The 24,452-nt window shown below is 43.6% G+C and overlaps 1 protein-coding gene and 1 non-coding gene across 7 annotated transcripts; one reads left to right on the top strand and one right to left on the bottom strand.

Annotated features, from left to right (window-relative positions):
• Positions 1–2,098: 2,098 nt before the first annotated feature.
• SMAGP (small cell adhesion glycoprotein) lies at positions 2,099–24,389 on the top strand. 6 transcript variants are annotated; one of them, XM_053294751.1, is made up of 4 exons: positions 2,099–2,332; positions 19,346–19,441; positions 21,829–21,906; positions 22,910–24,389. In XM_053294751.1, the coding sequence occupies exons 2-4, from the start codon at positions 19,408–19,410 to the stop codon at positions 23,083–23,085; spliced, it is 288 nt and encodes a 95-aa protein (XP_053150726.1). In that variant the 5' UTR covers positions 2,099–2,332; positions 19,346–19,407; the 3' UTR covers positions 23,086–24,389. The 6 variants fall into 6 exon arrangements, with proteins under 6 accessions (XP_053150726.1, XP_053150730.1, XP_053150728.1 ...); XM_053294755.1 differs by lacking the exon at positions 2,099–2,332 and adding an exon at positions 8,009–8,028; XM_053294753.1 differs by lacking the exon at positions 2,099–2,332 and adding an exon at positions 8,223–8,342.
• TRNAG-UCC (transfer RNA glycine (anticodon UCC)) lies at positions 4,122–4,193 on the bottom strand. The gene has a single exon. It is a non-coding gene; the product is annotated as a tRNA-Gly (tRNA).
• Positions 24,390–24,452: the final 63 nt, after the last annotated feature.

Raw genomic sequence — 24,452 nt, 5'->3', positions numbered from 1 at the left:
TTTCACACAACGTATAATCCACTTGTGGAATTCTCTGCCACTTGTGGAATTCTCTGCCACAAGATGTGATGGCAGCCAACAACCTGGATGGCTTTAAGAGGGGTTTGGAGAAGAGGTCTATCAATGGCTACTAGTCAGAGGACTATAGGCCACCTCCATCCTCAAAGACAGGATGCCTCTGAGTACCAGTTGCAGGGGAGTAACAGCAGGAGAGAGGGCATGCCCTCAACTCCTGCCTGTGGCTTCCAACGGCATCTGGTGCGCCACCGTGCGAAACAGGATGCTGGACTAGATGGGCTTTGGGCCTGATCCAGAAGGGCTGTTCTTATGTAACTCCCCCCCCCACTCCGACAATCTCCAAAGTCCTCTTCAGTGTGCCAGCGTGCACCCACACAATCCACACTGCTCCATGCAGGCCTCCAGGAATGCCACAATGTACTACACAGTGAGCACAGTGCATTGGGAATTCCCCCAGGCAGGGGCGTATCTAGGGTAAGGCAGGCAGGGCACGTGCCCCGGACACCACTTGAAGGGGGGCGCCATTTTCCAAAATTTAAAAAAAATGTAAATGGCCACCAAAAACAAAATGGCTACCACACATGCTCCAATGGCCTCTGTGAGGCCCTAGGCCAGGCCAGGCGTCGCAGAGGCCATTTGAGCATGCCATTTTGTTTTTAGCGGCCATTTAAAAAAAAATTTTTTTTAAATGGTCACTGCACATGCTCAAATGGTCCCTGCAAGGCCCTAGAGACCAGCAGAGGGAGGGGGAACCTTTGCAGACCCCCCTACAGCCTTTAGGAAGCCCCCCAAAGGGGCTACAGGTAAACAAAATTAAAAAAAAATAATATAAGTCACTGTACACTGATTTAGTTTGGCACTAAGTACAGAGAATCAGGGCTTGTGAATACTTTTGTGAATACAAAAGTGAATACTTTTGTACTTGTGAATACTTTTTGAAAGCTTTTGAGCTAGGATTGTATTCATTTGCTCTTACTTTGCTTCTTGTGATAAGTGAGTTAAATGTGATGTCTTAATAATATGGCTGTTAATGGTGAGTTTGTCTTTGAATCAGTGTGAAATCCTTAGTATTAAGGCCCACTGGCACTTTCTTGCACTCTTTTGCTCATTTTAACTGTCTTTCTGAAATACTTGAATATATTCCATTCAGTGACACAGTTTACTCTGCATATCCTTTAATTATTTTCAGAGTATCTGGAAAAGCCAAATTCTCCATTTATTTTTAAAACTTATGTAATAGTGATGCTACAATGCATAGTAGAGAATTAGATGGGCACTTCTGTTTAGTTTTCCAAGTACAGCTCCACATAGTATTGGGTATTTCATGAGCCCCAGCATACTGAAATTTGTAGTTTTCCAGCATTTTTTGGTCAGTGGTCTACGTCCACTGCTAAATATTTTTTGAAATATTAAAAGATTAACGAGCTTGACTTGTATTTTTCAGCTGATATTATGGTAAAGTTATCTGAAAGATGGGTGTCAGATGTTTGGACAGGGGGTGCAATTTCAGTGCTTGCCCTAGGCGCTATTTTCCCAAGATACACCTCTGCCCCCAGGAAGTGGGTGCTCTACGCTCCTGATTCTGTGTACACTCAGGCTGTGTACATCCTGAACATACACATAACCCCATGCCAGGGGTATAGGGCATGCTTGCACCCTTTAACCCAGGTAAAAGCCCAGGTAAAAATGCTGAGCTTGAATGGGAGGCAGCGCTGGGGTTGGGCTCAATCTCAGTGCTGTACACGAGCAGCCTACCCAGGTAGGGCTTCCCTACCCGGGTAGGGCTGCTCATGTGCACAGCCTCATTATCTCCCAATTGCTGTACAGAAGGGTTCTGAGTGTTGTGGTTTTGTAATGTATGAAATGATTCTAAGTGGCTTCTTTCAAAGCTTGTTTTAGTAAGTAACTCACTAGAATGTTATGTTGATTCAAATAAGATAAGCCCAGGAAGCTGGTTGTTTGGGGCCACACACTGTATTTGCATGCATTGCTTTGACTGCTTCTGTTAATCCTACGTTTTTAAATAAAACAAGCGCTAGTAAATCTAGATGCCCTGCTTTATTCTCAGTCTGTGAGCACTAGGAGTACTGTGGTCCGGACTGCCTTTCATCAGCATCACAAAGAGTTAACAAGGAGTAAGCATGCTGATGACTCTGCTGTTGATTATCAATGTGGTGAAACTGGAAAGGTGAGGTGGGAACGCCTTAGCCTAATCACCAGAAAGCTAGGCAGCTACAGGAGGAAGCTGGAGTTGGGAGAGAGATCCAGCCAACAGCACGTTAAAGGATTTCCCCCTCCAATGTTGTCTAATCAGGTAAGAAGGGGAGAGGGTCTAACTGGGATTAATGGAGAACAATTCCTGTTATGTATTCCTGTATCTGGGATAGAGTCTGTAAATTCTGGGCTGCTTTCCCACAGAGATGAGACTGATGCTAGCCACAGGCCATCTCCCGATATGTTTATGCCAGTGCAAAAATAGATGTGTGCCATTGTATAGCCCACCACTAGTATCCCATACTATGCTCTGTGCTCTAAATGTACATCTACACAGAGAGGTTTTTCAAAGGTTCAGAAAGGCTTTTGATGTACCAAGCTAGGAAGCTTTAAAGGCTGGAAAGGTGTAAAGAGGAGCAGGACAGGGATGCAATGTAATCTTTCTTTCATTTTTGGATTTTCAGTTCAGTTTTTTTCCATCCTGTCTCCCTCCCCTTCACATAACTCCAGCACTTCTACATGTAAGCTCCAAGTCCTCAATTAACTCTTGGAGAATGAAAGAGAAATATAAAGCACACAAAAAGAAGAAGCTGAGAACATCCGACACAAAAGTCTCCAGTAGCTTAAATAATAAGATCTCTTTCGTGAAGGGGAACAAAAAATGAGGCGGGGAGGGCACACTTCACATTAAGAGGTTTGGTTTTTGCAATGATTAAAGGTAAAGTGTGTCATGGAGTAGCTGTCGACTCCGGGCGACCACAGAGCCCTGTGGATGTCTTTGGTAGAATACAGGAGGGGTTTCCCATTGCCATCTCCCATGCAGTGTGAGATGATGCATTTCAGCATCTTTCCTATATCACTGCTGCCCAATAGAGGTGTTTCCCATAGTCTAGAAAACATACCAGCGGGGATTCTGTTGGCAATATTCTTCACCTCACTACTAATTCTACAGAATTAGATTGTTAGGGAACACAAGCATATCAGGGCTGAGCTTACATTGTTAGGGAACACAAGCATATCAGGGCTGAGAACAGAACTAATTTAAGTTTTGGGTTTCTAATATTTGCATCTGTTCACCTGAATAACAAAGGGTTATTTGTCACTTCCCAGTTTTCTAACGCTGATGGCCAAACTACAGGTTATATGCAAATATACAACAACCTTTCTTCCATTCCCTCTGGAGAGCCACTTTGGGAGTAGGCTATTGGGAGCCAGGAAACAGTGGGTGGGGAATTAGCTAAGCAGCCCTGCTTTTGCTGCTTCACAGCTCAAAATCATCCCCACCTAAACCTGTCAAGAAAAAAAGGGGGGCTATTGGACTACTATTATCTCCATGTAAGTGTTGCAATTTGTGGTTGTTTAGCAAAGCACCAAGAAGAAGCTGCCCACTCCAGTTACGAAATAGTGCAGCAGAGCCTTATTGTGGCAGTTAGTCAATAACAAGCATGGGGATTGTATTGCAGTATAAAGTAAATAAGATTTAATAGGTTAAGTACATTTGAGATAAGAAAGACTTGTCCTAACTATGAGCTACATAGTGAATAGGAGGGCAGAGAGAGAGAGATGCTCCCATCTGCTCTCCAAGGAGAAAGGAAGGAAGTAGAACTGACTTGCTACGTGGAAATACCTGAGGAGTCAAGGCAGGGGTCATAGAGTAGAGGCAAAGCAGGGACAGGTGAGGGGACCCTCACTAACTACCCCTACTCCCAATGCCCCTAGTGGTCATTAGGATAGTTGGTGCGAAAGGTCGATGCACTGGAACTCCATCTCCAACAGTAAGAAGCTGCCTTATATCAAATCAGACCATTGGTCGCTCTAACTCAGTATTCTCTACTCTGACTGGCAGCATCGCTTCAGGGTTTCAAACAGGAACCTTCCCCCGCCCTACCTGGAGATGCCAGGGATTGAACCTGAGACTTTCTGCATGGAAAGCAGATGCTCTACCATTGAGCTACAGCCCCATCCCAAACTGTATAGTGGATACTTGCTTTCCCATATAATCTGCCCTAATACTTAGCTGCAGATGTGCAAGTCTCGGAGTGGAGTACAGAAGAGCAAATAGACTCCACAATTCAAAGCCATGCTTTCCCCCTGCTTTTTAGATACTCATATGAGAAACTGGCAACTACTTAGCTGACCATCTGGCTTGGAGCAGGATGCAGCTAGCATACTGCAGGTGATAAACTTGATTGTCTTATTTAGAGCAAGATACTCTGGTTCCTCTTCAAATCTTTCATCTTTTTTACTTCTGGTGGCTAATGCAATTGGGCAGCACTTCGTTTTTTATTTCAGTCCCACACCAAAACGCACAAACTGTTTTCCACCAAAAACTAATAATCAAAACAAACAATAATCAGATAAACTGTTTTTCAGAGCAGTGTGAAATTCCAATAATCATCTTTATTCAGTTACGACATGCAGAGGCTAGCTATAGACAATTGCATACAGAGGTTAGAGGAGCTATACCGCACTCTGAATGCTGAATTGTGGTGAATGCATTGAACTTTTTGTTACTCATGCTGCTGACCTGCATCAAAATGCACCCAGCATCTTTTAATTATTAGATGCTGCGCCAAGTAAAGTCATGAATATCACCTGCAATGTTTAATGTTTTTATTATTTCCATTAATACATTGTGGACCATAATCAGGATTTGATTGAACCATTGCTTCCTTTTTTATTATTAGGATATTGCTTGTAATGGCAAGCTGTTCAATTCCTTCCCTGATCCAAATGTAAAATTTTGTTTCTAGGTCTTTTGTGCCTTTGCATTACTGAACAGATAAAACACAGAGAGAGAGAGAGAGAGAGAGAGAGAGAGAATTGTGATCATGCCTGCTTTGGGGGACACTTGGTGCACAAATTGGCAAAAGCTGGAATTGATGAGAAAATTGTGATCAGCGATCTAATGCAACTTTCCATTGTGGTTGACTCCATTTCTTTCAGGCTGGAATATGATTCTTTGATGCTGGAGGCAGAGTGTATGTGGAGATACATAGTGGATTCAATATGAGTCAAAAACTGATCTCATCCCATGTTAAACTGTTAGTGTCATCAGGTTTAAGAGAAATTATGAAAGTACCATACTGATAAATAATCAGCACAATATACAGTGCAGTACTGAAAGTAGTGACAGCAGCAGATGGCCTCCATGCAACCATCATGGTCACGTTCTTCACCCCACTCCTAATTCTACAGCAGCCCAGATTACATTGTCAAGGAACACAAGCATATCAGGGCCGAGAGCAGGACTAATCTTGATTAGTCCTGCTGAGGAGACCCAAGAGACTGGTGCACGTGTACATAGGATCATAGGAACATAGAAAGCTGCCATATACTGAGTCAGACCATTGGTCTATCTAGCTCAGTATTGTCTACACAGATTGGCAGCGGCTTCTCCAAGGTTGCAGGCAGGAATCTCTCTCAACCCCACTATCTTGGAGAAGCCAGGGAGGGAACTTGGAACCTTCTGCTCTTCCCAGAGCGGCTCCATCCCCTGAGGGGAATATCTTCCAGTCCTCACACTTCTAGTCTCCCATTCAAATGCAATCAGGGCAGACCCTGCTTACCCAGGGAGACAAGTCATGCTTGCTACCACAAGCTCTCCTCTCCTGTAATCAGGGGTTAGTCACCAGTTTATGGCTATAGTGTGGAGGCTGAAGAGTGACATCAATTATGAGACAGGGAGTGGAACTCACAGGTCATTCCCACACAAAGACCAACATTCCATTAATGGCTCCCTGACAAAAAGATTGAGTGCCACATTTAAGCAGGTGCTTGTTTTTATTTTTTGTTCCTATAGCAAAGTCTTTGCTTCTCTATGTGGTTGAAGTTTTCAGAGAGTTTTTGCACATGCTGCTAAAAGCACTATCAAGCCTTGTTCATGGTAGGGACATAGGAAGCTGCCATATACAGTCCGACCATTGGTCTATCTAGCTCAGTATTGTCTACACAGACTGGAAGCGGCTTCTCAAACGTTGCAGGCAGAACTCTCCCAGCCCTATGTTGGAGATGCCAGGGGGGAACTTGGCACCTTATGCATACAAGCATGCAGATGCTCTTCCCAGAGTGGCCCCATCCCCTAAGGGGAAATATCTTACAGTGATCACATGTGGTCTCCCATTCAAATGCAAACCAGGACAGACTCTGCTTAGCAAAGGGGACAATGCATGCTTGCTACCACAAGACCAGCTCTCCTCCTCGGTGCCATGTGCGGATACTGTTCATACCTGATGGAGCATACAAGAGAAACTTATTTTAGCCAATGTTACATTCACACTATGAACCGATTTCAGCACAGCCTGATTTACTGTAAGCTTTAAGCTTTATGAGGATTTTCATATTTACAATTAAATGCACCTTTGAGCCTCTTCTGTGTCATTTTGTGGCTTCAGGGCTGGGCCTAACCATTTATGGACCCCCTCCTACCTTGGTGGGTCCTGAAAAAAATGTTCCATCATACACACAAAGATTCAGGAGCACAGAGGTACTCCAGGTCCACAGTTTTATGGACCATCAGATAAGTCTTCTGGGGGGCCTGGACCCTCAGTTCCCCTGCTTAAAGTATACCAGAATCCAGTTATTTATTTGGTTAAGGGCTCTACAGGAAAGTAGATTTACAATTGCATTTAAATCTTCATGCACTTCTGGTGTCACCCATGAACAAATGTGCTCTGTTCAACCAGAAACAAGTCCTCCATCCATCTCTGTTAGTATATTACTGTATAAAGTTCAGAACTAGGTCAATGGAAGAGGATTCTCTCCTGCAGTATCTGGAGGAGGCCTTTAAATGCGAGAAACCAATGCACTGTGATGTACTAAAGCCATTTTTCAAGGTTCTGTGTGGAAATGCCATAAGAGTGTTTCACATACAAACAAGGGTGTAGCAAGGTTGGAGTGGGCCCAGAGACGAGATTTTAAAATGCCCCCCATCACTGAAGTTCTATCTATCTATCTATCTATCTATCTATCTATCTATCTATCTATCTATCTATCTATCTATCTCCTATGTGCCACAATAGAACATCATCCTAAATTATTTTTAAAAAGCTTTTGTAAATTGTGGACGATGCAAGTCATTTAATGGTACTAGAGAAAGACGTGCTGTTCTGGTAGCTCCAGGTCTTAACACTCACATCAATTTCGGAGGATGAATACAACTGAAGGAAGCCCGGGCGGGGGTGCAGCTGGGGGAGTCAGTCATGTGACTTGCCTCTGGGGGCACCCCCAAGGCAGTGGGCCCCCAGACAACTGTCTCCCCTTGCCCTATTATAGTTACGCCCCTGCATACAAAATGTTAACAGCAGTTTTTGATCCAATTGGTTTGTCATGCAAATATAAAATCTGCATTGCCCCAAATGCCCATTCTCGTTATATATGCATTCTCTTCCACCTGGATTATACTATTCTCACAAATAGCACATGGAGAGGGCTCAAAGGCAATTGAAGACTCAAAAACTAACACACTCTAAGGCCTATCTATACTGTGAACATGTATTGATTTTATAACAGTGTGACTGGAATGGCTTTCCCCAAAGAACCCTGGGAATTGTAGTTTGGTAATGGTGGTGGGAATTCTGTGTTAACACATCCCTTAACCACCGCCATAACCACCAACTCACGCACACAAAACTTTAATTTTCGGGGTTTCCTGGAGCTAGGGAATGACTATTAAACCAGTTGAAGCCCATAGTATAGATATCCTGCATGTCTACACCACCAACTAAAAGCAGTTTGTCAGCGTCCCCACCCCCAATCCCACCCCACCAAGCAAAGAACCTTGGAAACTGTACTTTTGTGAGTCTTAGCCTGAGATCACTAATACTAGTAGGCAACCTCACAAAACTAAAATATTTTTGGGAAACCATGCCATTAAACTGATTATAAATTAGTTTTAAGTGTAGATGTACACCCTTGATGTGTGCATACTCAACTGAACATACTTCAGGAGAAGCGGGACAGGGAAAGACAGTAGCAAGACCTCTGTGTATTTAACTAATAATTGGGGATGTCAGTGTTTGTCCTGTGTGAGAGTTCCTGTACCCAGTAGCTGCAAAGAGGATCTGTGTGTGTTGTTGGCGTGTGTGTGCGTGCCAAGAGTGTCTTATAAGGTGAATCCTGGCCTAAGATGCCTGCTCCAGCAAAAGCAAGTTGGGGTGGTTGAGCTGTGTTAACACAGAGGAGTGAAGCGCATGTATCTTTTCAGACCAAGGCCTACCACTTACACATCTTAGACTCAGACCAGTCTTGCCTGGGATTGGCAAAGTTAAGAAGCTTCTGAGCTGCTTCTTACAGTGACTGCAACCTAGATGCCCTAGGCATTTTCTGGATTTGGGCCTAGCATTTGAGGAGGCACAGCTTCTTTAAGCTTTCAGCACTGGCTGCCAATACATACAGGAGCTGGAGGAGACCTTTCTAGAAGAAACACCTGTAGAGCCATTAATGATCAGCCAAAAGGCAAACAATTACTAGCAAACGGGGGGGTTGAGGGGGGGAGACCACCAAAGATTCAACCACACATGAAATAAGAAACAAGTTTACTTGTAGGTGTGCTGTTGTGTGCATGAGGCCTAGAAAAATATGATCTGTCTACTCCAAAAGTATGCAAATGTTTCTATCAACCATCCCACCCACCGGCTGGCATCTCTGCCCAAGTTACTGGTAAAACAACAGACGGGGGCTGAAATAGAGTTGCCACTTTTCAGTTTCTCAGCTTATGGATAGTCCATAAAATGTTCCATATTGGTGGGCAAAGCAAGCAGGATATTGAGGAATTCATTGTGACCAATAATCATGGATATTTTATCCCACTGTTTAAACTATTGGAATTGTGTTCAATGCCTATTTAATCCAGAATAAGACGTGAGGACTTCTGGGAAAGACAAACTCAGACGTATTTATTTGTTTTATTTATTTTCCCTTGGCACACATTTGTGCTCATATTTCCCTATCTGACTACCCTATATTATGATATGAGTGCTATGATGGTGCTATGTCACAGACAGTCCAACACTGATATTTATTTATTTATTTAAGAGCAAAGAGCGGTGTACTACATACTTGAGTTTCTCCTCACAACAACCCTGTGAAGTAGGTTAGGCTGAGAGGGAAGTGACTGGTCCAGAGTCACCCAGCAAGTATCATGGCTGAATGGGGATTTGAACTCGGGTCTCTCCCCGGTCCTAGTCCAGCACTCTAACCCCTACACCACACTGGCTCTGATACTGAATGCATTGACCAACTCAATTTACCAAAGTGGCAAATGCTGTTGGTACTTTGGTTTTTTGTGAGAAACAATCCTCCACCACCATTTAAAAATTGTATATAGACTCCTGAAATAGGAAGAACCCATCACAACGAACGAGTGACAACCTTCATTCACTGTGCCAGACACCCATACGCCAGTCAAAAGCTGCTCTACAATTCCTGTCTCCCATCTCCCCACTGGGCCTCGGCTGGGGGTGTGGCTTGCAGACAGACTCCATAAGCACATTGCCAGCCAAGGTTGCAACTATTTGGAACTCTGAGGTGCCACAAAAAGAAGATATAGAGATCAAGAGGTGAGCGAGGCTTCCAGCGATTGCTCCTTCCACTCCTCATAGTTCAGTAGAAGGCACCCTCCCTTGCCACCGCCCCCTCCCCAAAACTGAGCCCCTGCATTAGTGAAGTAAATAGCTACTGCAGAGGCCTATGTGACTCCGCAGTAGCTCTCACCCTGCTGGTTCATCTGTCACCCTGGGCCCGTATGTTCTCTGGATTGCCTGCTTTACCCATATAACTCTGTTCTTGGCCTCACCTGCCCTCTGTTTATCAGTCTTCTCACCATTCATTGCCAAGCCACTTCTTTCTTTCCCTCTTGGAATTGCCACTGCATTACCCAGAAAGCAAGGTAGCTCCATCATAGTTTCCATTCTTGACCCTTCTGGCTCTTTCTATTGCTGTCATTATTACTATTATTTATATACCTCTTTTCAACAACAGCAAAAGTTCTCAAAGTGGTTTAAATCGGGGGGGGGGGGGCAAGAAGGTGGTTCCCTGTCTCCAAAGGGCTCACAATCTTAAAAGACACACAAAGTAGACAGACACAACAGCCACTGAAAGGATGCTGTGTTGGGGTTGGATAGGGCCAGTTGCTCTCCCCTGCTAAATATATGAGAATGATGATCCTAGTCTGATGGCTATAGGCCACCTCCAGCCTCAGAGGCAAGATGCCTCTAAATACCAGTTGCAGGGGAGCAACAGGAGGAGAGAGTGTATGCTTTCACCTCTTGCCTGTGGGCTTCCCAGAGGCATCTGGTGGGCCAGTGTGTGAAACGGGATGCTAGACTAGACAGGCCTTGGGCCTGAACCAGCAGGGCTGTTCTTATATTCTAAGCACCACTTTGAAAGGTGCTTCTTTGTCCAGTTAGGAGGACCAACTGCTTTCTTTGACCAGCATCCTGTTTCCCACAGGATGCTGGTTAAAGTTGTCAAAACCAGCTCTCCTTAGAGAGGAGAGCTGGTCTTGTGGTAGCAAGCATGACTTGTCCCCCTAGCTAAGCAGGTCCACCCTGGCTGCATTTGAATGGGCACTGTAAGATATTCCCCTCAGGGGATGGAGCCACTCTGGGAAGAGCAGAAGGTTCCAAGTTCCCTCCCTGGCTTCTCCAAGATAGTGGGGCTGAGAGAGATTCCTGCCTGCAACCTTGGAGAAGCTGCTGCCAGTCTGTGTAGACAATACTGAGCTAGATAGACCAATGGTCTGACTCAGTATATGGCAGTTTCCTATGTTCCTTTGCTGCATCTGGCTCCCCACATGCTGGCAAACACATGGGGAGAAAAGCCACTTGTTGGGTGGAGAAAGGTGTTTTGAAGCAGGCAGGCGGAGAATGGATCACACATCTATCCCCACTGCCACCTCTCCAGTCCCAACGGTCACCTCCTGAAGTGATTTTTCCAGTAAGAATAAAGGGGACTACCATGTAGTTAGGCCTTGACTCCCACTGTTGCTCTCCTCTCCTTTGAAAGGCTCAATTTTTATCATCCACCTCAGCCTTAAGGCTGCAGTGGCAGCAATGGCCTCCTCCCTGCCAAATCCTGATGATCCAGTCCCTGATCACCACCCACATACCTCCATCCCACAGTTTCTCTAGCCTTCAAGGTGTAATTGTGGGGTGGGGTGTATGTGTGTGTATATGCCTCTATTCCCCTTTGCATCTCCATGTTGATGAGCTATGTTGTGCCGCAACTAATCCCAACCCACCTTCAATTTTAATATTGGAAGGTGTCGCTGTAAACTGCCCAGAGACAAAAGTTTGAGGCAGTGTACAAATTTGATAAATAAATAAGGTAATGCTTGGGTTGCTACTGCTGCCTCCTCTTACAGCATTCCTGCCATTCTCCTTGGGATTTCAACATTCATGCTGATGTTACCTCTCTGATTCAGCTGCCACTTGCCACATCTCCCTTACTTCCTCTTTTGGCTTGCACCTTTGGACTGCCTCCCATTCAATGCCATCATGTTCATGATCTTGTCTTCTCAGAGAACTGCTGTGTCTCTGACTTCTCTGCTATGGAATTCTCTCTGTCTGACCATTACCTTTTCAATACTGCTCACTCGCCACCCTTCTCTCACTCTGCCCCTTGCTTCTTCTGTGACCTGCAGTCCATTGATGCTGTGGCTTTTTCAGAAGACCGGCCTTCTTTTAACTGCTCTGTTACTTTTGCTCATTCCTTGGGCTGCATTTTTCACCCTTGCTATGTCTCTTGGGGCAGTTTGTCCTGCTGCCTCACTAACTTATTCAACGCTGGGTCACCTTTTCTATTCTGCTTTTTTCAGAGCAGCTGAAAATTTCTGGAGGTCAAAAGCCTGGCTGACTATGTCCATTTAAATTCATGCTCTCCTTCTTCTCTGCCAACTTCTTCAATAAGCAATGCTATTCCGCCATTCTGATCCACACCTAACAAACCCTGCACCTCTTTTGATGCCCTACTTAAGGCTTACTCCTCTGCCTTTTTCCTAGGACCTCATGTCATGTCCTTCTTCAAGGATAAAATTGGACTCTCAACCTCTCTCCTCTCCTCATACCCCCTCTTGGCACACTTTACTCTGTCCTTTGTTCTTTCTCTCTCATCTCAATTTAAAAGGTGACCTCCCTGTTTTCTTAAGTCATCTCTATGTGTCTCCACAGGTTCCCAACCCAACTGCTGGTTGCCTTCTCCCTCACTGTTATCCTCCTTCTGAAGTATGCAATCAGCCTACCCCTCTCTTCTGGCTCCTTCCCTGTTGTGTTCAAGCTCACCACTGTTCACCTCATTCCCAAAGAAAAATGCTCCCTTAACCTGTCCTGAGCCAGCCTCCAATGACTATATTATTTCCTTTCTACCCTTTGCCTCTAAAATCGTGGGATGTGCTGTTTACTTCAGTTTTGTTCAACTTTTTTGGATTATAGAAAGGCATGATCCATGTCAGGAGGCACATAACTGTAGAGTTAGAGGACTTAACGTGTTAAGTGACATAACTGGGGGCACAAAGGAGCCTAGAGACTTCGGGAAAGGACTGAGCTATTTCCACCTTTGGGCCTAATTCCAGTATTTGAAAATTCCCTCTTCTGGTTTATGCTGAAAGCAAAGCCACAATAATTAGTTGCAATAATCCAACATTCCTTTTTATGCCTTTGTCAACAGAGTGTGGCTTGACTCACTTGCTTAAGTCATCTAGTGTTATCTGCTTTGCTTACATCTTTGATGTGATGTGTATCATTCTTTCCTGTTCTCTGCCGGGATTAAAAGGCTTCCATTGATGGGAAAGGGGGAATATTTTGTGGATAATCCCGCTTTTCCGCAAGGTAATGTCATCAGTGCAGGGCAGCTATGAAAAAAGCTAATTCCATGCTAGGAATCATTAGGAGGTGGGGTTGAAAATAAAAATGCTATAATATTATAATGCCCTTATACAAATCTATGGTGCAGCCACATCTGGAGTACTGTGTACAGCTTTGGTCACCGTATCTTAAGAAGGATATTGTAGAACTAGAAAAGGTGCAGAAGACGGCACCCAAAATGATCAGGGGCCTGGAGCACCTTCCTTATGAGGCTAGGCTACAGCATCTGGGGCTCTTTACCTTGGAAAAGAGGGAACTAAGGGGAGACATGATTGAAGTGTATAAAATTATGCATGAAGTGGAGAGGGTAGACAGAGAGAAATCTTTCACCCTCTCTCACAAAATTAGAACTAGAGGTCACCCCATGAAACTGAAGGCTGGGAAATTTAGGACTGACAAGCGGAAGTACTTTTTCACACAGCGCATAATTAATCTATGGAATTCCTTGCCATGGGATGTGTTGATGGCCACTAGCTTGGATGGCTTTAAAAGGGTTTTAGATAGATTCATGGAAGACAGGTCTATCAATGGCTACTAGCCTGATGGCTGTGGACCATCTCCAGCCTCAGAGGCATGATGCCTCTCAATACCAGTTGCAGGGGAGCAACAGCAGGAGAGAGGGCATACCTCTTGCCTGTGGGCTCCCCAGTGGCATCTAGTGGGCCACTGTGTCAAACAGGATGCTGGACTAGATGGGCCTTGTGCCTGATCCAGCAGGGCTGTTCTTATGTAGTCTTTTTGGCCCCTGAAAGCTTATCATTTTATACTGTATTTTATAACTAAAATGAAAGTGCTTTTGTTAGCATTCTTGTGACTATATGAACACCTATATTGGGCAGCATCGATATAGGAAGATGCTGAAAGGCATCATCTCATACTGAGTGGGCGATGGCAATGATCAACCCTTACTGTATTCTACCAAAGAAAACCACAGGGCTCTGTGGTTGCCAGGAGTCAAGACCAACTTGACAACACAACTTTACCTTTAATTTGTGGAGCAGCCAAATTCTTGCAAAGAGTTCTGCTTCATTCTATAAGCTCAACTACTATAAAGCTTATCTTGCTTATCTTAACAGCTAATAACTTTGCTCAGGAAACCAGCCACAAGGTGTAAAACACACTGACACAGCAAAAAAAAACACTGCATACTGCAAGACTGAGACGTTTTAGGGAGGCAGTAATACTTGAAGATGTCAAGCTGGTAGATAAAAGTCATTAGGTACAAGCATTCATGAATTATTGCCAGTTCTACTGCCAATCTGGGAAGCACATGCTCTTACAAAGATTTTTGTATTTAGAAAAGACTTGCATATAAAAATACACAAACTGTAGGATGCAAAAAACCAGATACACTGAATATTATTGGCAACTTTTGTAGAAATGTAATGAGAAAAGGGAGAGATTTCTAAGTGTAATTAAAGGACCCTATCAGGAAGTAGCCCCTCCAAGTCCTGCTATGCTGCCTCATCATGGTGGTGGTGGAGGGTGTTCCTGAGAAGGATGAGCAAAGTACTACAGGGAGGTATACTCCCTGTAGGGTCACCCAAGGCATGAAGGTCATCCCAGCTGCCCAGCTAAAGCAAGCAGGCACCTATATTGGGCAGCAGCAATATAGGAAGGTGCTGGAGGCATACGTTCGCTTTAGTGACAACAAAGGCATCATTTCATACTGCGTGGGAGGAGGCAATGGTAAACTACTCCTGTTTTTTTACCAGGAAAACCACATGGATAGACAAGATAGAATGCTTGTTGATGTAGTGCCGGATGATGGGCCCCTCAGGTTAGATGGTACTCAACATGAGGAAGAGCTGAGAATCTCTCAGAGTACTGATGGTGTTTATGATGCGGTTAGGCTAAAGCCTTTTGGAGGTCTAGCTGCTGATGTTGCCATGCAGGAAAAGAAAATTGGAAGCTGCAAAGACAGAATTACAGTAGGTACATGGAACGTTAGAAGCATAAATATGGGAAAGCTCAACATAGTGAAAGATGAAATGAATTGACTACAGATTGACATCTTGGGCATCAGCAAATTAAAATGTACTGGAATTGGACACTTTCAGTCAGAAAATCATACTGTTTACTAATAAGAACATAAGAACAGCCCTGCTGGATCAGGCCCAAGGCCCATCTAGTCCAGCATCCTGTTTCGCACAGTGGCCCACCAGATGCCACTAGAAGCCAGAGGTAGGAGTTGAGGGCATGCCCTCTCTCCTGCTGTTACTCCCCTGCAACTGGTACTCAGAGGTGGCCTATAGCCCTCCAACTAGTAGCCGTTGATAGACCTCTCCTCCATGACTCAGGACATGAAAAACAAAGAAGGAATGGTGTTGCTTTCACAGTCAGAAAGGATATAGCAATGACAGTACTTGGGTACAATGCGGTCAGTGACCGACTAATATCAGTTAGGTTTTGTGGACAACCCTTTACGGGAAGAATGGCAGTTCAGTCCCCAAATAACAAAGCAAAACCAGTTTGGTGAGAAAGCAGCAAAGCAAGAGGTTTTGAGACAGTTATTTAGTATTGAAGAGCTACAAGGATTTGTAGAAAAAGGTTACAAACAAATGTGGAAAAGCCTGCAGCTTAATTTCAGCTATAACACATGGCTGAAGAGAGAGACCAAAACAAACAGCCATCTCTGGAAAGACAAAATGGAGACTAACTAACACTGGAAGAACAGAGAGGGGAGGAGGCCAGCACTTTTATCCATGTCCCTAACACCTACCCAGCCCCAGTGGTCACTATGAGACATTGCAGGTGAGAGCTGATGCTGCCAGGGTCCTAGCCCCAACTTTAACATGACACTTCTTCAAATCTATGCCCCAACAAATGATGCAGAAGAAGAGGAAGTTGATGAGTTTTATGCTCAAGTTCAGTCTGAAATTGACAGAACGGGCAAGCAAGATGTGCTGGTGGTGGTTGGAGACTGGAATGCCAAAGTTGGAAATGGTAAGGAGGAAAACATGGTTGGACTGTAAGGCCTAGGAAACAGAAATGAAGCAGAAGAGCAACTTATTAGTTTCTGCCAGTCCAATGATCTCTTCATTACTAACACATTCTTCAGACAACGAAAGTGGCATATGTACGCATGAACATCACCAGATGGAGTACACAGAAATCAAACTGATTACATTATTGGTACAAGGAGGTGGAAGAGCTCAGTTATAACAGCAGAAACGTGGCCGGGAGCCGATTGTGGAACCGATCACAAACTGCTCATGTGCAAGCTCCAAGTCAAGCTAAAGTGGAAAAACAAAGCTATCCAGTATCCACAATATGATATTGAGAATGTACCCACCATTTTTAAGGAGAGCATCAGAAACCGCTTTGAAGTTCTGAACCTCACTGATAGGGAACCAGAGGAACTGTGGAATGAAATCAAAGACGTTGTTAAGGATGAATGCAAAACGAGAGTGCCAAAGACCAAGAAACAGAAGAAAGCAAAATGGATGTCAGAACAGATGGTAGAAATTGCCAAAAAGAGGAGAGAAGCCAAAGACAAGAAAGATAGACCTCAGGAAGGAACTTAACAGGGAATTTCAGAAAGCGGTTTGAAGAGACAAGGAGCAGTACTAAAACAACATCTGTAAAGAGGATGGGAAAAGACACGGAAAAACAAGGAAAGTTTTCCAAAAGATCTCTGCACTCAGAAGGAGGTTCCAGCCTTGAGCTGGTATGTTAAAGGATGCCAAAGGACAGATAGTAACTGATTCAGAGAAGATCAAAAAGAGATGGAAGGAGTATACTGAAAACCTGTACAGCAAGGACGTCAACATCCAAGAAACTCTAGAAGATATTCCCTACTTGCAAGAACCTCTAGTACGGGAAGATGAAGTTAGATCAGCACTCTGGTCATTACCAAATCGGAAGGCTACAGGAATTGATGTAATAGATATAGAAATATGGCAGGCAACAGAAGAAGAATCAGTCAAGGCTCTCACCAAGCTATGCCAACAAATTTGGAGAATGACACAGTGGCCAACAGACTGGAAGAAGTCAGTCTACATACCAATACCAAAGAAAACAGACTTAACAGATTGCACAAACCATCACACAATATCCTTAATTTCACATGCTAGCAAAATAATGCTCATGATCATCCAACCCAGATTAGAGCCTTATGTGGAAAGGGAAATGCTGGATGTTCAAGCTGGTTTCAGAAAAGGCCAAGGAACAAGAGACATCATTGCTGATGCACGCTGGATAATTAAGAAAGCCAAAGAATACCAGAAAGTCAATACGTGCTTCATTGACTACAGAAAAGCCTTTGATTTCATCGACCATGTGAAGTTGTGGAATAGCCTTAGGAAAATGGGCGTACCAGAGCATCTCATTGTTCTCATGAGAAACCTATACACAGGACAGGAAGCCACAGTCCAGACGGAACATGGTGAAACAGACTGGTTCCAGACCAGCAAAGGAGTAAGACAAGGCTGTATACATTCTCCTATTTATTCAACTTATGTGCTGAACATATACTGAGGGAGGCTGGATTGGAAGAAGATGAGCATGGTTTTAAAGCTGGAGGAAGAAACATCAATAATGTGCACTACACCGATGACACCACTCTGAGAGCTGAGAATGCGGATGATCTGCAAGCTCTAGTAGTGAAAGTCAAGGAGCACAGTGAAAAAATGGGACTACAACTAAATGTAAAGAAGACTAAACTATTGACAACAGGTACAGCAACCAGCCTCAGAATTGATAATGAAGACATTGAAGTGGTGGACATTTTCTGCCTTTTAGGATTGACCATCAACAGTAAAGGATCCAGCAGTCAAGAAATATGCCGCAGATTAGCACATGGTAGGGTTGCAATGAAGGCCTTGGAAAGGATATTTAGGTGCTGTGACGTGTCTGTAACTACAAAGATTAGAATCGTTCGGACCATGGTTTTTCCCATGGCACTCTGTGGATGCAAAAGCTGGACTCTGAAGTAGCAAGATAGAAAAAGTATTGACGCTTTTGAACTTTGGTACTGGAGAAAAATTTGAGGATACTCTGGACAGCCAGGAAAACAAACAAATGGATCATAGAACAAATCAATCCAGAACTTTCACTCGAGGCACAAATGACCAGGCTCAATGTAGTATGCTTCGGACACATTATGAGAAGACCCAGCTCCCTTGAGAAGTCCATAATGCTGGGAAAAGTTGAAGGGAAGAGAAGAAGAGGATGACCAGCAGCAAGGTGGATGGACTCAATTACGACAGCAATGAATGTACCACTGAGAGGCCTTAAAGGCCAAGTTGTAGACAGATCATCCTGGAGAGAATCTATCTATGTGGTCGCTAAGAGTGGACACTGACTTGATGGCACTTAATCAATCAATCAATCAATCAATCAGGAAGTAGATAGGTACAGGTACAAGCGCCATGCACCAGTACAATTCCACAGCTTATAGTGTACTGCTGGTTCAGCCATTTAGGATAATGCAGGTGCACTCTCAATGGTTTTGCCCTTATCCCCATCTTCATCTGATAAGGGCCTCAAATATGTTCACAATAAATACATTAAGATGCAACACTATCACAGTGTCAAAAGCAACAAGAGAAACATCACATTCTAAAATCCTCATCCATCTGTTAACTCAAAAAGCTAATTCACAAAATCAATAATTGGGTAGGACAAGCACCCTACTTAAGTTCGGGAGCTGTACATGCTCCTGTTTTGTGATTGTGTGTGAGTCAAAAGCAAGGTAGGAGGTGGGGAAAGTGATTGTGTGTGCTTCCGTGGAGTAGGAGGGCCTTTCCTCCTGCCTCATTAAACAGCTGGGTACAGCTGCTGCATAGGATGGAGCCCTACCCAGTGGGAACCTTGTACATTATCATTTCCTTTGTCTCCTAGCTTGCTTTTTACTCATATACAGTCGCAAAACAGGAGCAAACACAGCTCCCGAACTTGGATAGGACGCTTTTCCTATCCAATTACTGATTGTGTGGACTAGCCTAAAATCTCCAATCAAATAATAACAGCAGCAATAATTAATTGAGACCCTCATCATCTCATACTGCGCGGGAGGAGGCAATGGTAAACCCCTTCTGTATTCTACCAGAAACCTCTGTGGTCGCCAGGAGTCGAAACCGACTCGACAGCAGAACTTTACCTTTAAAATTAAGTACTGTGGTGATAAAATCTGGTGATATCAGGCATTCATACTGAGAGAACTGGTAGATGTCTTTTTAGCAGCTTTAACAAGAAAGCGTATTCTTTTTTCTTTCTTTTCCTTTTTCCTACTTTTTTTTCTCCCCCAGTTCTGCAAGATACTGAAGTTTTAACCATCAAAGACTGACAACCAGAGAAAAAAGGTGATGCCATGGCAGCTATTCCAACACCTCCACCACCCACAGGTAAATACACTCAGGGCTAGCAGACGGAGCCTGGAGAACATCATATGCAAGATGGAACCTGCAGTGAATCAGTTAGATGAGGTGGGAACTGAGCTCTAAGAATGTTTTCTATGAGCCCAATCCCTCTCCCTTCGTCCCATGACTGCATCAGTGGTAGAACAGACTTCCTCATACCCAAAATGATGGATGCAGAGACTTGGGCTTCTCTTGCAGTTCAGTATACCAAGTTGTCACCAACAAATACTGAATGGTATGTTATTGATTTGCTCCAGTACTTTTAAAGGCCCATAATAATTCTGTCATTTCCTTATTTTGCAATCATTGAATTATGTGGACATATATGTCTTAGACTGTGATAGTCTTCAAGCACAGGAAATTATGCCCAAGCCTAAAAACTATCTATGGCCTATTGTCCAGTCTCCTTCTCACTCTCCTTACCAGTTATTGGCTGAGCGGCTTTGATGTCATAGAATGTTCACAATCATTCTATGCCTCAGAAGAAAACTCCAAGCAATAGTGTATTGGCAAAGAGCACAGATTCTGAAAAGAAAGATGTGTCTATTTTCCTAGGAAAATAAGAGCTGTGTGTTGTTGAGTGTTGTTGACAGGAAGCAGGGATGCTGGGTAGGCTAGAAAGCTGATTGGGATGAGAGCTTTGAGAAAGGGGGAGAACACTAGATCACCAAAGCACTTTGAAAACAGAGTTTTATATATAGACTTGAACTAACCAGACAAATCTTTGGCTACAGATTGCTAGCTTATATGCAGCTGACCTTGCTAGCTGCACTGATTCTTCAGGACAGTGGACAGTGTATAATCAGGGCTGCTCAACTTCGGCCCTCCTGCAAATGTAGGCCTACAACTTCCATAATCCCTGGCTATCGGCCACCTCAATTGGGGAGTATGTGAGTAGTTGTACTCCAAAAACAGCTGGGGGGGGGGCAAAGTTGAGCAGACCTGGTATAAATGAATGCCTGCTGATCTCCTGTCAGAAATACATGGCTTTTAACCCCTAAGAAAAGAAGGAAAAGTTGGGGGTGGCTACTTGGGTGGAGGCCAGGTCCCAGGGAGGAAACATGTCTCAAAAAAGCAAAAACAAAAAACCACCCAGAGTCCTGAATGAACAGGGCATCAAAAAACCTTGAGCTGGGCCAAAAACTCTTACGACAAAATCCTATACATATTTACTCAGAGGTAAGTCCCACTGTTTGGAGTGGGCCTTTCTCCCTAGTAAGTGTGTTTGGGACTGCAACCCACATCATTTCCCTTTATGTCATATATTCCTATAAAAAGTTTGTCCCAAAAAAGACAGTGTCTGAATACTGGCAAGTTTTGGAAATCTTTAGAAATGAATTGTTGGCAGAACATTCATTCCTCCCAGCAACTCCACTGTTGTCCATAATGACACATTCATTGAGACAGCCCGATTACCTAAGCCCTGAAAACATGAGCAAACGATACCGTTAGATCTGTTCTGCCCCTTATCACCCGAGCCAAATGCTGACGTCTTTAATTGAGCAAATCTGTGGGCTTCAATGGCTCTTTTTCCTCTACCAGCATTTTGGCCTCAAGTGCCAGTTATTTCATCAAGACTTCTTGCCATAATTATTTTAATGAAGGTGGCAGCCGACCTGGAGTCCGGGATTTTGCTTTGCTGTTGCACGTGCTTCAAACCTACCAAGCTGATTCGGTGTCTACACAGCTTCACCTTGTGTGGCATACATTTCTTCAAAGAATGCAAGGGAGACACATAGTGTGAAGGAAAAGTGGTCATGGTCTTGTAAATGCTTTGTCGCATTTCTGTCCCACAGTTCTTCCAAAGAGCTCAGGGTGGCGTCCACAGTTTCCAGCCCCATGGTTATAATTACAACAGGCCTCTCTAGGTTGAAATATAGGGACTTTGGGCCAGTCTCTCAGTTTGACAGCTGAGCATGGATTTATCTTGCCTTACCTTGACTGCATTGTTCATTTGGTGTTTGTAGCATACCCCACCTTGAATAATATTCGCTGACATGATATGCAGCATTTCAACAATGGTGTGAACTACACTGGGCTTGCTGCAGACTTGTAAAGCAACCCTGGTGCTGTTGAAGAATGAGCAGTTTTGCAAGCAGCATTCCCACGTTATTCCCATTTGCCACAATGAAAGTAACAGCAGCAATACTGCTTGCACAACTGCTCCTTCTCATCAGCATTGGGCCTGCCTTATGAATCTATAGCAGCCCCGGCACAGTTCACATTGTCGCCATTATGCTGCACATCATGTTGGCCAATAATTTTTTTTAAACCTATTCTTATTTGAACTTGGATCTCTGTTGTCAATTGCTCTGTCCACTATACCACACTGGCCATGACACTCTTCTCTCTTTCTCTCACCCATAACCAAGAACTGCAGACCAGCTCTTTTATGAAGAAGATGAATACTCCAACTTTGCAAGAGAACGTCAATGTGGCTGTCATAGGAGGTATTGTAGGCAGTATTGTGGCAAACCTAAAGAGCTAGAAAGTTGTTCTTTAAATTTTTTCTTTAAAAAACCATGATTCAAACAGTGCCAGATGCTGTGCACAGTGAAAGTTTAAGCACTTGCATGGTATGATTACAAAATGCACATAATTCTGTTCTAGATGAAACCAATGAATAAGGGTTTTAAAAGCTAGTACAGCTAGTAAAGGGTATAACATGGAAATGGTGAAAAGGCAATGGAAAGAGGGTAGAGTGATGTGTACCACAGCGTTTCCAAACCAATGTGCCATGGCAGACATGCTGCACTGACTCTTTGGGTCAGCTTCAAAAGCAGGGAATCTGAATTCCCCACTTTTGCAGGCAAATTGCCCTATAATGCACCAGGAGGGACTCATCCCTCCCAGTGCATAACAAATAACCAATTGCACTGTGGCTTTGCTGCCCATCTAGCATGATAGATACTGACCTTGACACTGTTAGGCATAACACTGTTGATTTCTTAGTCACCAGTAAGAGATCAGAAAGAGATTTGTATGCACCTTCCCCCAACAGCACAAATTCCCCCCTCCCTTCCCTTGTCAGTATTAACTACTTAGTATTATAGCTGTACTGGCACTAACCATGCTTGATTGGTTTTTTGTTTTTAATGTATATCATTTTATAGAGTCACCAGTGCTCTCCCATCTAGGGGACTGACCAGTCAAAGGTGCTTAATTTCTGCAATATCAGGTGTTCCTAAATAGACTTGGCCCTAGTGTTAACCATGGTTAGTGTTAACTAGGATTAGCAAGCAAACTTGGTTAACTCTAGTTAGTGTAGTGCTTAGTATTGCATTACACAATCTTGGAAAGGGAGAGGGCAGAATGTGTATGAGGGAGGAAGAACCACACAGACGATTGCAGCTCACTCCTGAACTCTTAATGATGGTTAAGATATCAGCACATGATGCTTTATCCAAGTCTCACTATGCTAAACAGTTTCCTTTATTAATTTACTTTTTAAAGCTGTTATCGCAGTGGTTTTCGTCACTCTCCTTTCGGTTGTCGTGCTGATCATCATTTACCTGTACAAGAACAAAGGCAGCTACCACACCTATGAACAACCTGAAGCAGATCCAGAAGGCTCAGTCCAGATGGAGGACCTCCCTTGTAAAGGTGAAAAGGAAGAATATTTCATATAGAGAACAAGATACCAGGCCGCCAGTACATTTTGGACACTTGAGATGTAGAGAAAAGAGCTCATTATGTTTGGTGCCTTCTTAATCAAGAAAAGAAAACTGTATTATTTATTTCACTTTATCCTTTAATCCTTTGGGCAGGGTGCAGTATAAATTGTAACCCTGAGTTTGCTACACAAGACATTTAGGTTGCCCCTTCTGGACTATGGAGATGTGTCATCTGTGGTGTTTGAAATACTGGCTACAGTGCAGAGCTCATCTGTTACTGTCACACACACACACACACACACACACACACACAGAGAGAGAGATTGTATTTAATAATAATTAGTTGAGTTGAACAAGTTGTGTTCTGGTGCCTATCTTTACTTTTCCCTGTTTTCTACTGGAGTAGAAACTAATCTCACACTGATGCCATTACAGTATGACATCTTTGATACAAGTAAGGAAGTGTAAGTACAAGTCAGGCAAGTGAGGCTCAAAGAAATGTTGAGATATGTACGCGACAATGCCACGTGTGTGATGAGTATAATGGCTGAAGAACAATCCCTGCTTTCCAAATATAACCCCTAAAGACCCAGAAAGAACAACTGCCTCTATTTTTACCTATACTGTATTTTTCAGTACCATCTTATCAGCGATTCTGACATTCATCAAGAGCCATCACACAGCAACAAACTCACAGTTGCTACGCATATACATTCAAACGGGAGCGGCTGCCAATCCTAGCTCTCCAACAAGCACACCTACATACAAATACTGTAGTTTCAAGCACCCAGTGGTCACATGTCATGTGTGCGTGCACATGTGCACACATCTAGAGCGACAAAGTATGAATAGACCCCACCAATATAACCTTGCCTTTGCTGGATTACTTTGGTTCCAGTCCCTCCTCTGAAAGGAGACTGCCTTCTGCAACCCACACACCAGGGTTCCTGTGACACGTGGATGGATTCTGCTTCACTCCATCTGTCTCCTAGCAGTAGGCAGTATCTCAAGGATACAGCTCTTCTGCAAGTATCAAGAGCAGCCCCATGTCAAGTTCTCCTTCCCTCGGTTAACATGTAGTAACATCACAGGCTGGTGCACATTTTCTCCACTCTTGCTCCACACCATTGGCTACCTGGGAAATGTGTAAATTGTGAATCGGCTTGTTACTTTCAGTGTTTTATCATTTTGAAGTTGTATCTTTTAACAAACTTTAACATTGTAATTGTTTTACCTTAAATTCTGTAATTCACCTTGAGCATTTTATATGGGAAAAGCCTGATAAATAGAATAAAATAAATGTGATGCTGTTGGTACAAGGGATAAGTATTGCTACACATCATCAAAGAAAAGAAGAAAAATAATTTGATAGGAGAATACCA

The sequence above is a fragment of the Hemicordylus capensis genome, chromosome 2 (assembly GCF_027244095.1).
Source record: "Hemicordylus capensis ecotype Gifberg chromosome 2, rHemCap1.1.pri, whole genome shotgun sequence".
Classification (NCBI taxonomy): Eukaryota; Metazoa; Chordata; class Lepidosauria; order Squamata; family Cordylidae; genus Hemicordylus; species Hemicordylus capensis.
The sequence above is the reverse complement of the archived record's forward strand: the minus strand, read 5'-3'. Positions and strand labels throughout refer to the sequence as shown.